The sequence below is a fragment of the Argentina silus genome (assembly GCF_951799395.1).
Source record: "Argentina silus genome assembly, chromosome: 8".
NCBI lineage: Eukaryota > Metazoa > Chordata > Actinopteri > Argentiniformes > Argentinidae > Argentina > Argentina silus.
The window spans coordinates 24,294,346-24,304,345 of NC_139662.1; the positions used below are offsets into that span (position 1 = coordinate 24,294,346).

The window sequence follows — 10,000 nt, forward strand, 5'->3', positions numbered from 1 at the left end:
ATAAAACTCTTTAAAAAAAACTGGGTGCAAAATAAGAACAGGAGAAAAGATCAAGAAAGCGACACGGTAGACAGGGTAGACAGGTTAGACAGTAGACATGGTAGACAGTAGACAGGGTAGACAGTAGACGAGGTAGACAGGGTAGACAGGTTAGACAGTAGACATGGTAGACAGTAGACAGGGTAGACAGTAGACGAGGTAGACAGGGTAGACAGGTTAGACAGTAGACAGGGTAGACAGTAGACAGGGTAGACAGTAGACGAGGTAGACAGGGTAGACAGGTTAGACAGTAGACAGGGTAGACAGTAGACAGGTTAGACAGTAGACATGGTAGACAGTAGACGAGGTAGACAGGGTAGACAGTAGACAGTAGACAGGGTAGACAGGTTAGACAGTAGACAGGGTAGACAGGTTAGACAGTAGACAGGGTAGACAGTAGACAGTAGACAGGGTAGACAGGTTAGACAGTAGACAGGGTAGACAGGTTAGACAGTAGACAGGGTAGACAGTAGACAGGTTAGACAGTAGACATGGTAGACAGTAGACGAGGTAGACAGGGTAGACAGGGTAGACAGTAGACAGGGTAGACAGGGTAGACAGGGTAGACAGGGTAGACAGTAGACATGGTAGACAGGGTAGACAGTAGACAGGGTAGACAGTAGACAGGGTAGACAGGGTAGACAGGGTAGACAGTAGACAGGGTAGACAGTAGACAGGGTAGACAGGGTAGACAGGTTAGACAGTAGACATGGTAGACAGGGTAGACAGTAGACAGGGTAGACAGTAGACAGGGTAGACAGGTTAGACAGTAGACAGGGTAGACAGGTTAGACAGTAGACAGGGTAGACAGGGTAGACAGTAGACAGGTTACAATGAGTTATAGAAGAAGTGTGCGTGTGTGTGTTATGTGTGTGCATGCGCGTGCGTGTGGTGTGTGCGCGCATGCGGTGTGTGTGTGTTTGTGTTGTGTGTCTGTGTGTGTTGTGTGTCTGTGTGTGTGTGTGTGTTGTGTGTGCGTGTGCGTGTGTTTGTGTGTGTGCGTGTGTTTGTGTGTGTGTACATGCGTGTGTGTGTGTGTGCGTGTGCGTGTGTTTGTGTGTGTGTACATGCGTGTGTGTGTGTGTGTGTGTGTGCGTGTGTTTGTGTGTGTGTACATGCGTGTGTGTGTGTGTGTGCGCTGACCTGGTAGTGGGCCAGTGTGTTGAGTCTCTTCCAGTCACTTTCGATCTTGGTAGTCACGTCCTCATCTTGAAGGATAATCCTGGTCAGTCTACCCTGCCTCCACTCTGTTAGGAGGAACACACACACACACACACACACACACACATGAGTCTACCCTGCATTCTGTTAGGAGGAACACACACACACACACACGTCTACCTTGCATCCATTCTGTGAGAAACACACACATGCACGCACGCACGCACGCACGCACGCACGCACGCACGCACGCACGCATGCTGCCTCAAAATGAGGCAAGTAACATTCTTATTAAATGGGACACAAGGTGAGTCTCCTGTATGTCTGTAGAACTACCCCGAGTTCTAGGGGTAGTTCTAGGCTGTTCTAGGGGTAGTTTTAGGTGGTTCTAGGGGTAGTTCTAGGCTGTTCTAGGGGTAGTTTTAGGTGGTTCTAGGGGTAGTTCTAGGCTGTTCTAGGGGTAGTTTTAGGTGGTTCTAGGGGTAGTTCTAGGTTGTTCTAGCTGGTTCTAGGGGTAGTTCTAGGTGGTTCTAAGGTAGTTCTAGGTGGTTCTAGGCTGTTCTAGGGGTAGTTTTAGGTGGTTCTAGGTGGTTCTAAGGTAGTTCTAGGTGGTTCTAGGCTGTTCTAGGGGTAGTTCTAGGTGGTTCTAGGCTGTTCTAGGGGTAGTTCTAGGTTGTTCTAGCTGGTTCTAGGGGTAGTTCTAGGTGGTTCTAAGGTAGTTCTAGGTGGTTCTAGGCTGTTCTAGGGGTAGTTCTAGGTGGTTCTAGGCTGTTCTAGGGGTAGGTACCCAGGTCCATGTCGTCAGCCTGCATCCTCTGGGAGTACGGGATGCCCTTGTAGACAGCATCCAGCAGCTTGTCCTTCACCTGGGTCACCGTGTCACAGTTCAGCACCTTCACCGGGACCTCCGTCCCTGCCTCGCCCTCCGGGGGGATGCACATCAGCGTCTGGGAGGGAGGGAGGGGGAGGGAGGGAGGGAGGGAGGGGGAGGGAGAGAGAGAGAGAGAGAGAGAGAGAGAGAGAGAGAGAGAGAGAGAGAGAGAGAGAGGCAAAATAAGTTGTTAGTCAATAGTGTTTTTGTAAATGTATCAAGGGTTGTATTGGAATGAGATTGTGTAGTCTCTCTGTAGTCTCTAGTCTAGGTGGATTCATCAGGTACACGTCAATCTTTACACATGTAAACTTTACACATGTACAGGTACAGTAAACATCATGTAAACTGCCAAAGTGTAGGAGTGGAATTGAGGGGAATTGTTATTGTGAGTAAAGTTAAATGAGGGACAGAGAGAGCAGCAGGTTGGTCACTTCCTTCAGAAAATTAAAAAGAATAAAACTCTCCTCAGGTGTTTGTTTTTCATCAATCACTCTGAACACTTATCAATAGTCGCCACGAGCAACCATATTAACTGCATCGTCGATAATGAAGATTTCATCTGTTTGAAGACAATCTGAGAGAATGCAGGGACTGATCTGCATCCATCTGAGCCCTCCTCAGGTCGGTAGAAAACTGACAGGGACATTGATTCAACTACAAACAGGGATTTATGTGACTCAGTGTAGCCCAGTTAAAGGGAGGGGAGGATGGGGTGGAGGGGAGGAGGGGAGGATGGGGTGGAGGGGAGGGGGGGAGGATGGGGTGGAGAGATAATGTCTCCTCACGAGGCCAATTTCTCTCTCACTCACTCATACACTCACACACTCACACACACACACACACACACACACACACACACACACACACACACACACACACACACAAACTCTACACAGAGGTTATCATGTCACTGTTCAATGAATATGATCATCAATAATTGAATCTTGTTCCACTGTTTGGCTAAAGTGTGTTTTGTAAATACATGAAAGTTACACAGTGTGTGTTGGTGCTGGTGTTGATGGAGGGTGAACAGTGTGTGTTGGTGCTGGTGTTGATGGAGGGTGAACAGTGTGTGTTGGTGCTGGTGTTGATGGAGGGTGAACAGTGTGTGTTGGTGCTGGTGTTGATGGAGGGTGAACAGTGTGTGTTGGTGCTGGTGTTGATGGAGGGTGAACAGTGTGTGTTGGTGCTGGTGTTGATGGAGGGTGAACAGTGTGTGTTGGTGCTGGTGTTGATGGAGGGTGAACAGTGTGTGTTGGTGCTGGTGTTGATGGAGGGTGAACAGTGTGTGTTGGTGCTGGTGTTGATGGAGGGTGAACAGTGTGTGTTGGTGCTGGTGTTGATGGAGGGTGAACAGTGTGTGTTGGTGCTGGTGTTGATGGAGGGTGAACAGTGTGTGTTGGTGCTGGTGTTGATGGAGGGTGAACAGTGTGTGTTGGTGCTGGTGTTGATGGAGGGTGAACAGTGTGTGTTGGTGCTGGTGTTGATGGAGGGTGAACAGTGTGTGTTGGTGCTGGTGTTGATGGAGGGTGAACAGTGTGTGTTGGTGCTGGTGTTGATGGAGGGTGAACAGTGTGTGTTGGTGCTGGTGTTGATGGAGGGTGAACAGTGTGTGTTGGTGCTGGTGTTGATGGAGGGTGAACAGTGTGTGTTGGTGACATCAACTGACATCAACACTCCCTTCACACAGCCTAGAAAACACAGCATGACAAACACTTTACATGAAGGTGCACCTACTGTTTCCAGTACACTGTAATTACATGTGTAGTAACACAAGAAATTACACAAGTAACAATGCTTCACTAAGGTGGCGTTCCAGGTGTGTGGTAACTGCGTGGTAACAGGTATGATGATGTACTGTGTAACTGCGTGGTAACAGGTATGATGATGTACTGTGTAACTGCGTGGTAACAGGTATGATGATGTACTGTGTAACTGCGTGGTAACAGGTATGATGATGTGTAGCAGCATGTTAATGTTGTCACTGTCCTGTAGGGGGCAGCGCCATCATCAGCTGACCTACAGCAGGACCAATCACCACCAAGGTGAACGGGTCCATCAGAGAGGTCAAACGCTGCTGGTCAGAGACCCCCCCCCCCCCCCCCCCCCCCACCTCTGCCCGCCACTCCATCAATATTAACTCATGACGAGACCAGTGGTGTGTGTATGTGTGTGTGTATGTGTGTGTGTATGTGTGTGTGTGTGTGTGTGTGTGTGTGCTGGTGTCAGCCCTAATCAGGTGATTACCACAGTATGGTGCAACCCTGCAGCATCTGCCCCCGCCGCGCCAAGCCCAACCCCCCCCCCCCCGCCCCCCGCCCCCCCCCATGCTGAACCGTTAACAAGCGTAGCATCACTGATTAAAAAGCCATTACACAGGAAGTGACTGTACGGGCTCACGAAGGAACCAGGTAGAGGGTTCTAGAACCTGTCCTAGGTTCTAAGATGTCCTGGTTCTGGTGTGTTATGTTGTGTAGGAGGTGTGTAAAAGTGAGACATCCAGAACCACACCTGAATCAAGCCATTTACCTGGGGCTGCAGGGGGGGGCTGGGGCTGTAGGGGGGGGCTGGGGTAGGACTCACACTGGGGCTGCAGGACGGCAGACTGCACACTAGAGACCTTCCTGACCATCACTGCAGGTCCCTGTGTGTGTGTGTGTGTGTGTGTGTGTGTGTGTGTGTGTGTGTGTGTGTGTGTGTGTGTGTGAGATATAGATACAGCACCTCAGGGATCATGTGTCTCTTTAGGGGCTAATTGCCCTAATCTGCCATTCTGTCCATCTATCTCTCCTCCAGCAGAGCCAGATGAACCAGTTCCACTCTCCACTGTGGGGCTACGCCTCCCACGCAGTAAACTGCTGATTCATGGAGGGGGGGGGGTATGGGGGGGAGTCGTGTATCCGACCCAGTCAGCGTATTGGTGTTTTTTCTCATATAAATAATGAATATGAGGTAATATCTGGAGGTAATATCTGAGCATTCCTGCTCTGGTTCTGAGTCTCATTCCTCCTGTTGCGGCGTGAAGCTTTTATGTGATGGAGAGTAAATCACGGTACTTCCTGGCAGCGGTGCTGTGTTGGCGTCTGGGCGGTGTGGGCGGGTCTGGGCGGGGTGGGCGGGTCTGGGCGGGGTGGGCCAGAGTGGGTCTGGTTTACGGGCGGACAATAAATGGCTTGATTTGTTTGAGTCATTAACCCCCCCCCCCCCCCCCCGGGTGATGGAGTGCTGAGTGGGTTTGTTCCAGCATCAGTCTTCACTATTACACCAGAGTGTGTGTGTGAGTGTGTGTGTGTGTAAGAGGTGTGAGTTGTGTGTGTGTGAGAGAGAGTGTGTGTGTGTGTGAGAGAGAGAGTATGTGTGTGTGTGTGTGTGTGTAAGAGGTGTGTGTTGTGTGTGAGTGGGGGGGGGGGGGGCACTCACCAGCTGTTTGTAGTCGATCTGCTGTCTGATGAGTTTGTCCTCGCTGAGGGAGTAGCGGGCCTCCCCTGTGATGGCGTCGATGGGACCCTTCTCCATCTGCTGCTTTATGGCACAATACAGCATGAAGAGAGGCTCACCTGCACACTCCTGAGAGAGAGGGGGGAGATAACATGTGAGTGGGAGAGAGGAGGGTAGAGAGAGGGGGGGGAGAGGAGGGTAGGGGGGGAGGGAGGGGAGAGGAGGGTAGGGGGGGAAGGAGGGGGAGGAGAGGAGGGTAGAGAGAGAGGGGGGGAAGGAGGGGGAGGAGAGGAGGGTAGGGGGGGAGGGAGGGGGAGGAGAGGAGGGTAGGGGGGGAAGGAGGGTAGAGAGAGAGGGGGGGAGGGAGGGGGAGGAGAGGGTAGAGAGAGAGGGGGGAGGGAGGGGGAGGAGAGGAGGGTAGAGAGAGGGGGGGAGGGAGAGGGAGGAGAGGAGGGTAGAGAGAGAGGGGGGGAGGGAGGGGGAGGAGAGGAGGGTAGAGAGAGAGGTGGGAGGGAGGGGGAGGAGAGGGTAGAGAGAGAGGGGGGGAGGGAGGGAGAGGAGAGGAGGGTAGAGAGAGAGGGGGGGAGGGAGGGGGAGGAGAGGAGGGTAGAGAGAGAGGGGGGGAGGGAGGGGGAGGAGAGGAGGGTAGAGAGAGAGGGGGGAGGGAGGGAGAGGAGAGGAGGGTAGAGAGAGAGGGGGGGAGGGAGGGGGAGGAGAGGGTAGAGAGAGAGGGGGGAGGGAGGGGGAGGAGAGGAGGGTAGAGAGAGGGGGGGAGGGAGGGGGAGGAGAGGAGGGTAGAGAGAGAGGGGGGGAGGGAGGGGAGGAGAGGAGGGTAGAGAGAGAGGGGGGAGGGAGGGGGAGGAGAGGAGGGTAGAGAGAGAGGGGGGGAGGGAGGGGGAGGAGAGGAGGGTAGAGAGAGAGAGGGGAGGGAGGGGGAGGAGAGGAGGGTAGAGAGAGAGGGGGGAGGGAGGGGGAGGAGAGGAGGGTAGAGAGAGAGGGGGGAGGGAGGGGGAGGAGAGGAGGGTAGAGAGATGGCATCTCTTCCCTTTCAGGAGTCATTAGTGAGGATTGGGGAAGTCAGTAATTAGCCACTTAGGGCCTTTTGATGACTAAACAGTGACGCAGAGAAAACACTGTTATTTACTTGTTAGGACCGATTAATGTGACATCATTAATTACATCCTGACATCAGCAGAGAGCCACAGCAGAGACCGTCAGCCAATCAACTCATCCCCCCGCCTGGGAATCATCCCACCTTTAGGAAGTGGGCTAGTATTCAAATTCACACTCAAACAATGGACGCCAAAACCCACAACAGAAGAGGCAGAAGGGCTAATTAAGGAGGTGAAGGAGGGCAGACAGAGCAGAGACTATTATGGTCTGGATGAGTTGTTCCTCTTCATCTGTGGTGCTTTAGTGTCTGGGAATATCATCAACACAACAGGTCCTCTAGATGGGTTATTCAGTTTAAAACCAGGGGCAGGGGGCAGGGGGCAGGGGGGGCAGGGGGCAGGGGGCAGGGGGCAGGGGAGGGAGGCAGGTGGAGAGAGATGCTCCAGCAGCAGCAGGCAGGAACAACAATGGAGCCGCAATTTTGATGGGCGGGGGGGGGCGGGGGCACCTGACAGGAAACGACCACAACTGTCCAGAGCGTGATCTCACTACAGTGTTCTGCTCTCCTCCCCTCTTCTCTCCCCCCCCCCCCCCCCCCTCCCCGCTGGGCAGAGGGAGAGGTAGGTAGACTCGGTTGGTATTTGACCACAGCAGGACTAGTTATGATGATGACCAGAGAACCGAGGATCACTCTCACACTCTTCCACTCAGAACATGAGCCGAGACCTCAGACTTCCCAGTGTGCTGCTGGACAGACACACAGACAGACATCTACTTGTGTTCACCTTGACAATAAGCCTTTTGTTAACAAGTATCCAGATCAGACACACACACGCACACACACACACACACGCGCGCGCGCAGGAGCGACTCACCTTGAGGAACCGATGCAGCAGGAAGGTGAACCAGTTGGTAAGCATCTTCTCTGCTACGGACTCCGTTCTATAGAGCAGAGGACAACACTGATCAGTCTCTGACACACACACACACACACACACACACACACACACACACTCTGTGTGGAGTAAAGTAGTGTGGTGAGCATCTGGCCTGAGCTGGTCTGCTGGATGATAGTCATCTGATCACACCCAAGGACAATGTACCAGGGGAGGCTGGTGGAGGTAGAAATCGGAGGACGGGCTCATTGTAATGCATGGAACGGAATAAGGAATGGTATCAAACACGTTCCATGCATTACAATGAGACTGTCCTCTGACTTCTACCTCCACCAGCCTCCCCTGGTGTTCTACCTCCCCCAGCCTCCCCTGGTGTTCTACCTCCACCAGCCTCCCCTGGTGTTCTACCTCCCCCAGCCTCCCCTGGTGTTCTACCTCCCCCAGCCTCTCCTGACTGTACAGAATTATGCTCTGAATAACCAGGCTGGGAGGAAGTCAGAGTTCTCTGGATATGTGTGATTAAAAGGAAGATGAATCTTTTACACGACTAAAACATCTACAGAAAAAAAACCTCATATCAAATCGTCATCCACACTGGAGTGGAATTAAAAACTCTACGAAGTCTATTTCTGTTTCTTCTGAGGCCAGGCTGGGTCGGGTTCTGCTGAGACCCTTCAGCTCTACAGAACCAGCAGGTCAGAACCAGCAGGTCAGAACCAGCATGTCAGAACCAGCATGTCAGAACCAGCAGGACAGAACCAGCAGGACAGAACCAGCAGGACAGAACCTCACCGGCGCAGCAGCAGTTTGGGGTGGTTCCGGTTCTCCAGGTTCTTCTCGATGAGGTCCGCCAGCAGCTGTTTGAGGACCATGGTGGCATAGTCCATGCGGCCCTGCAGGGCCCCCATCAGCAGCGAGGCCACGTTGCCGCGGTCCCTCATGGAGAAGGAGCGCTGTTCCTCCAGGGTGTGGATAAACGTCAGCAGGAACAGCTTGTTGTGGAGCAGCTGGCTGAACAGACGCAGAGCCTTCTCCACGTTGGCTGGAGACTGGGGGGGGGGGGGCGGGGGGCACCAGGACACAAGAGGGGTGTGAGTGTGTGAGTGTGGGGGGTATACACAGAGGTGAGAGGAAACAAAATGGGGGTCCAGGGGAAGAGAAGGGGGAGAGAGAAGGGACAGAACATGAAGAAGAGACAGAAGAGAAACATTGTTTGTCAAACGCAGCATGAGGATAACAGCACAGCAGAGGCTTTCTCTAGACAAGTAGTCCACTGGCCTCCGGGGGCAGCAGCCTCCAGCCTCAACTTTTAATTAACAAGAAAGGAGGCTGGGAGAAAGAGAGAAAAGAGGTTGCTCTGAAGCTCAGCACTGAGAGAGAGAGATTAGAGAGACAGAGAGGAGACAGAAAGGAAGAGTACTGCTGGCTACTGAGCTTAAGGGATTTCTAAACAGAATCTATCATTTTCTCTTTTTTATTTGACTTTAGATGAGTTACAGCAGAGAAGCTGAGCCCTCAGGAAACACTCCCTGGATCAGACAGTGGAGAGGAGGGGAAGCACCAAGACAAGACGGAAGGAAGGTTCTCTGATGTGACAGGCGGGGATCGAACCTGGGTCTCACACACAGAAGACACAAGCGTCTACCATGGGGTGGCAGGTAGCCTGGAGGTTAAAGAGGCCGGCCAGCAATCGGAAGGTTGCTGGTTCGATCCCCGCTCCAGGAGGGATCTGGATGTGAGCTGGTGACTGGAGGGCATCATATCCAGGTCCCTACCATATTGCTGGCATCATATCCAGGTCCCTACCACTGCTGTTGTGCCCTTGAGCAAGGCACTTAACCCTGAATTGCTCCAGGGGCGCTGACTTGGCTGACCCCAGAGCCCAGCGCTCTGTTCTCCCTGGGGGGGTGTGCACGTGTGTTGTCTCGGAGGGGGGGTGTGCAGTGCGTGTGTTTTGTCTCGGGGGGGGGGGGGGGGGGGTGTGCAAAAAGACCCATTCCAACAATTGATGTGAATTGATTGCATGGCAAATAAACAGTCTTTCTTTCTTTCTTTCAATAGGCCCAGAGGACATCCTCAAGGTCTGAGGGCCACAAGTTTCACACATCTCAGCAGGGATACGCCCTCCTGAGGAGAACGTGGCTCCTAATCACCTCCACTACACTTACATCCAGCTCCTTGAGGACCGGGTGCTCCTCGATGCCGGGGAACATGACCCTCATGGTGTAGTTACGGTACTCCAGGAAGGGGATCTTCACTCCGTCCATGTCATTGGTCAGCTCCTGGATGTCCGTCTGCAGCTCTGCAAACGCTGCAGCATCACAGAAGAAGAGAGAGACATGACTGACAGTTCTGAAGGGTTAGGGTCAGGGTCAGGGATTATAGTGCGAACATTGATTTTGTAATTGATATGACTTAATGAATTAATTTATGATTAACAAATTAATCGTATTGTGAATTGTATTAAGCAGGGCTCCTC

The 10,000-nt window shown here is 52.7% G+C and overlaps 1 protein-coding gene across 1 annotated transcript in view; it reads right to left on the minus strand.

Annotated features, from left to right (window-relative positions):
- Positions 1 to 10,000, minus strand: part of plxna3 (plexin A3) — a gene marked incomplete at both ends in the record, with an annotated part of 99,801 nt that overhangs the window by 4,981 nt on the left and 84,820 nt on the right. The window contains 6 exons of the mRNA XM_083674813.1: positions 1,183 to 1,286; positions 1,988 to 2,147; positions 5,495 to 5,641; positions 7,501 to 7,567; positions 8,314 to 8,570; positions 9,690 to 9,832. Of these exons, the coding sequence (XP_083530939.1) occupies positions 1,183 to 1,286; positions 1,988 to 2,147; positions 5,495 to 5,641; positions 7,501 to 7,567; positions 8,314 to 8,570; positions 9,690 to 9,832 (878 nt within the window). The remainder of the gene's footprint in view (positions 1 to 1,182; positions 1,287 to 1,987; positions 2,148 to 5,494; positions 5,642 to 7,500; positions 7,568 to 8,313; positions 8,571 to 9,689; positions 9,833 to 10,000) is intronic.